The sequence below is a fragment of the Odocoileus virginianus genome, chromosome 28, assembly GCF_023699985.2.
Source record: "Odocoileus virginianus isolate 20LAN1187 ecotype Illinois chromosome 28, Ovbor_1.2, whole genome shotgun sequence".
Lineage (NCBI taxonomy): Eukaryota > Metazoa > Chordata > Mammalia > Artiodactyla > Cervidae > Odocoileus > Odocoileus virginianus.
In genome coordinates this window covers 34,762,532-34,767,414 of record NC_069701.1, presented here as the reverse complement: position 1 = coordinate 34,767,414, position 4,883 = coordinate 34,762,532, and the positions used below count along the sequence as shown (strand labels likewise).

The 4,883-nt window shown below is 43.9% G+C and overlaps 1 protein-coding gene across 1 annotated transcript; it reads right to left on the bottom strand.

Annotated features, from left to right (window-relative positions):
- Positions 1 to 453: 453 nt before the first annotated feature.
- LOC110153013 (secretoglobin family 1D member-like) lies at positions 454 to 3,254 on the bottom strand. The gene is made up of 3 exons (XM_020916880.2): positions 3,131 to 3,254; positions 1,277 to 1,464; positions 454 to 581 (listed from the first exon to the last, which is right to left on the bottom strand). Exons 1-3 carry the CDS (start codon positions 3,183 to 3,185, stop codon positions 537 to 539), a joined length of 288 nt encoding a protein of 95 aa, XP_020772539.2. The 5' UTR covers positions 3,186 to 3,254; the 3' UTR covers positions 454 to 536.
- Positions 3,255 to 4,883: the final 1,629 nt, after the last annotated feature.

Here is a 4,883-nt window from a genome sequence, read left to right as displayed (position 1 = left end):
TAACAGGAATGTTTAACTGCTTTTCTCTGGTGGTTCAGTGGTAAAGAAGCTGCCTGCCAATGAAGGAGACGCAGGTTTGATCCCTGGGTTGGGAAGATCCTCTGGAGAAGGAAATGGTAATGCATTCCAGTATTCTTGCCTGCAAAATCCCATGGGCAGAGAAGCCTGGCGGGCTACAGTCCATGAGGTCGCAGAAGAGTCAGACATGACTGAGAAACTAAACAGCAACATCCCTTGACCATGGCACCACGAGTGGAAAACCTGTAGAGACAAGCAGGCTGATGCATAGCCAAATATTTCTTCTTGAGAGCTCTGCACCTCAGGTTTCTGTACCTAACTGGATATTGGGCCTCTAAAATTTACTGGTGATGACACCCAATGGACACTTCATAATGAAAACCACCCCTACTCAAAGCCAGAAACAGTTGAATAATAACAGGACAAGTAGAGAAGTGCAGGGCAAATCATTTATTGAGCAAGATGTTGAAACCTCTACATTTTCCATAGAAGATCAGGTGATCACACGGAAGAAGGATCTAGGAAAGCTTCACGCTGGTATTACAAACCACCAGTATTTTTTTCTGAAACAGAAAAAGAAAGAAAGAAAGGAGAGATCATTCTTGCTGCTGGAGATGAAACATTAACACAGACTCATTCACAACTACATGGTCGATGAAATTTCAACCAGTCAAAGGCAAATGGGAGGGCCCAAGGCAGGAAGCCAGAGTGTATGGTCAATGACACAGATCTGGTACAATCACAACAAACCACGCAAGTCAGGAAAAAATCCTTTCCATAGACAAGCAGATAAACCATGAGGTGGTCATCAGGGGCAGGACTTGGGTTTCCAAAGGAAGGAGAAGGATGAAGTTTGGAGGGGCAGTCCAGGCATTCTTTTCTCTGATCTCCCAGGAACCCTACATGTTCAGTCCAAAGGGACACAGGGTTACAGGATCGGGGAGGGAGTGAGAGGACAGGAGGACAATCTCCTGCTGCTCTCAGCCTTATGATGTGGCTGTGACAGCACACGTCCTCCTCTTCAGGACAGTCTGGACCACCTGGCACCCAGGGAAGTGACCCCAGAAGGAGGAACATGCCCAGGGCCCCATGCAACCTTCCCTAGGGGAGCTTGGCAGGTGGGATGTCAACATCCAGCCTGCGGGCAAGGGTTAGAAGTGAGCAGTGACAGCTGCCCCCTTCGGAGCAGCCCGCTGACCCCGCCCCTGGCATGTGCAGCTAAGCAGAAACCTCTGTGCAGCAAGAAGAAAGACATTACCAGTATCTCTGAAATGAGTAATTTGTTTTCGAGTGAGAATTTATTCACGCATTGCTTCACTTCTATCTTGGCAGCCACGGCTTCTGGAGATCCTCTGTACTTCGCAAGTGACAGCTTGTACACTAAGTCAGGAGTGTGTAAGAAATTGATCAGATCCACAGCAAGTGCTGGACAGACAACTGCATTGGCTGGAGCAGAAGGAAAAGAGATAACAGTTGATGTAGGGAAAGTCATTTTCCCCCGTGGTTCCCTGAATTAGAACTAGACAGGAACCCCAAGGGTTTTACAATCTCATCTGGTAATTGTGCCAATGACAGTGCAGGACCCTAGGGCTGTGACTTCCTCAAGACCCCAGAGTAAGTGGCTGAGCCAGAACTAGAAATCAGTTTCCCTGTGTTCAGTTTTTTCCCTTTTAAAGTACACCTACTACTTTCCAGAGCTCCCTCGATTTGCTGAAATTCACTTTCCTTAGATTAAAAAAAAAAATCAAGTTTTGCCTATCAGTTGAGTGACACCATATTTTTTCTTGGCTACTGGGGAAGAGGAGATTTTAGGAACTGAGTTTTCAAGTGAATGGTAAAATCAGATCTTACCAGGGATCACAGAAGGGAGGAAGAATAAACCTGGAGAAGAGTATGTAAACTATATGCTATTTTGAGACTAAATTAAAGCATAGGTTTCAATCATTGGATGCAGGTATGGCTAAAAAAATAAATATCCAATCAGCTTGAACACATTGGAAGCTTATACACAAAGTGATGATTGACTCTTGTATTCTGTAGTGGTGTACAGAATTCCTAGAGAAGATGAGAGGCGGGAATGGGTGCTTATTCCTGACCCCATCAGAAGGGTGCTGAGGTTGGAAGTAACCACCTTTTCCTGGTCTGGATTGTCCATCCCCACCAAGTCTTGACAACCACTTGGCAGCCTGGGATGTATTTTGTCAAGGCTCTGATCTGCCCCCTGGTCAGAAATCAAACTTTGCAGGGAATTTGAAAGGGCAGCACAGGGAAAGAGAAGGATATTTAGAAAGTTCGATAAAAGAGAAACATTCAAAGAAACTTGAATCAGTATTGAGGGCATGAAGCAGAGCAAAAGTATGGATGAACAAATGGTTGGAATTAATTGTAGAAAAATGAAGTCTGTGATGCTAATGATCACACTAGTTCTACCACCATTAGTGGAAAGACTCCTAGGGAATGAGTGGCATTTGTAGATATACTGAGTGCTGCTTATTCGCAGACCCCATTTGAAGATCTTATATCCAGAGATTCAGAGAACACTGACTCTTCTTGAAGTAAAAATCTCTCCCCAAAACCCTTCCAGCTGTAACATTTTTCTGAGTCTGAGTCTATTAGTTAAAAAGGCTGTCAACTCAGCTGTCACCTAAGAAATTCTAGGAACAAGAACAGTGGTAACTACTAAATATTTAGACTCTTGACGCACTTAATTCCACTTTATTGTCATAAACTACTCCTGGTGGACCCTGAAAAAAGGAATGATAAGAGGATTATCTGGAGAGACTAAGCATTTTGTTCAAGGTCAAGGCGCTGTGATTCACATCCAAATCTTGTCATGCTGTTTCTGAAACACAGATCACAGACTAGGAATGAGACTTTGGGTAGAAAGCTTTTAAAATTTGCCTGCAATGAATTTTTGGTAAGAGTTCTAGAATATATTGGAAACTGGTCAAATGGGACCTGGGCTTGCGGGGGACTCACTGTCAAGTAGAGGAAGAGGTATGCATTCTGGATATGTTGCTCCCCCACTCCCTAGATAAGTTCACTCCGTGAAAATACCAAGGGAAAAGTTCTCACCAAGGCTGGTGCTGGGCAGATTAGAAAGGATACTCACCCTCGTAGTAGCAAAGGGCCAGAGTAACCAGCAGGGCAGTCACGGACAGCCTCATGGTTTATTTTGCTTTGAGTTTTCAGCCTCAGGGAACGACAGCAGTCAGAAGCTGGACTCAAGAGCCTGGGGAGCCCAGGCCTATTTGTACCTGAAGAGCTCTGTTGGCCCTGCCCACATGGATATACGGCAGGTGGCAGAGTCTGGCTTCCAGCCCTTCCTTCTTCACTCAGGGCTTAATGCCATCCACGGTGTCACAATGGCTTGGCCAAAGTCCTATTCACAGGTACCATACACCTCTCCTTTGTAGTAAAAAACCAAGGTTGTAGTTTCACAAATGTCTAGTCAGTTAATGGATGCAAGGCCTCCCTGGGTATCAGTGCTTGGCATGGAGAAGTGGATAAGCACATCTTCCTTGAATAAATGAATGAATATGGATGAACACGCCTTGAGCTCAGTTGGGCTACATCTTTAGTGTCAGATTACGCCTGCTGTGCCGGGTTTTTCTTTGGGCAGCTGAGGGAGAAAGGTTAGCAGCCTGGTGACAACTGTGAAAGAAATTGGTGACTTTCAGTACCCTGAGAGAAAAAAGTGTGAAGACCAAGAACCTACCCCCAACTACTAATTTTTTTCTACTCTGCTTCAAAAGGTATCACAAAAGATTTCATGTCAAATCAAGCTCTAATTTGAAGAAAAGGATCTCCTCTTGACTTTTCCTTGTCAAATAGGAGAGTCGCACCTTCTGAGTCACAGGGTCCCAGCAGTGGAGAAGCCCACAAAGACTTATCCTCTCCCTAGTCATGAGCAGAGACCTTGCGGAAACAGGGAGAGACTTAGACAATTCTCAGTAAAGGCATTGGGAAGTCAGGCTGCTTGTGTAAGGGGACATATTTGAGTGCCACTCAAGAATATATAGAATTTGGGGACTAGAGAGAAGCCCATATGCTGCAGTGAAGACCCAGGACAGCCAAAAAATATATATTTTAAAAAGAATATATAGAGTTTTGACATGAAGGAATGCTTGCAGGGGGGATTGCAGGGCACAGCATAAGAGAGGACAAGATAGCATAAACTGCGTGACTTACTGGGGGGACATCAGTTACCCAGGTTACCCCGAAACTTACACATGGTGGAATAGGGAAGGTTTTTGACTGGAGAGACAGGACTAACCAAGTCAGGAGTGTTTCTATTGCCTTCTGTGACAATGGTGGCAGAATGGATGGGTGAGATGTAATACATGTAGTTTTTTTTTTTTTGCCCCACTGTTTTCATGCTGGGTTTCAGATCTCAGGTTAAAGTCTCATGGGTTTTTCCTACCCATGATGATGGATACTATATAAAAAAAAAAAGTAGGGAGGCAAAGAAGGAAGGCAGGAAGAAAGGGAGGGAGGAAGGAAGGAAAATAAAACATAGTATCAGAAAAGATGTGGAGAAATAGGAACACAGTTGCATTTTTGGTGGGAATGTAAAATGGTGCAATCACTAAAGAAAATAATGTGGCGGTCCCTCAAAAATTAAAAAGAATTATGATCAATCAATTCACCTCTGAGTATATATGCAAATGAATTGAAAGCAAGGAGCACATACTTGCTTCCCCGTGTTTACAGCAGCATTATTTGCTATTGCCAAGAAGTAGATTCAACCCAACAGCTGAATGTTGAATTAATTATCTATAACTGTTGAATGAACCATCACAATATAGTAGATCCATAGAATGGAATATTACTCGTATTCAGCCTTATGAAGTAGGGAAACTGTG

Excerpts from the sequence above, each read along its gene's own strand:
- LOC110153013 (XM_020916880.2), bottom strand. The coding sequence starts at position 3,185 with ATGAGGCTGTCCGTGACTGCCCTGCTGGTTACTCTGGCCCTTTGCTAC. Across the intron at positions 1,465-3,130 it reads GGCCCTTTGCTACTACGAGG|CCAATGCAGTTGTCTGTCCA; the intron begins GTGAGTATCCTT and ends CTTCTGCTCCAG. Across the intron at positions 582-1,276 it reads TACTCATTTCAGAGATACTG|AAAAAAATACTGGTGGTTTG; the intron begins GTAATGTCTTTC and ends TTTCTGTTTCAG.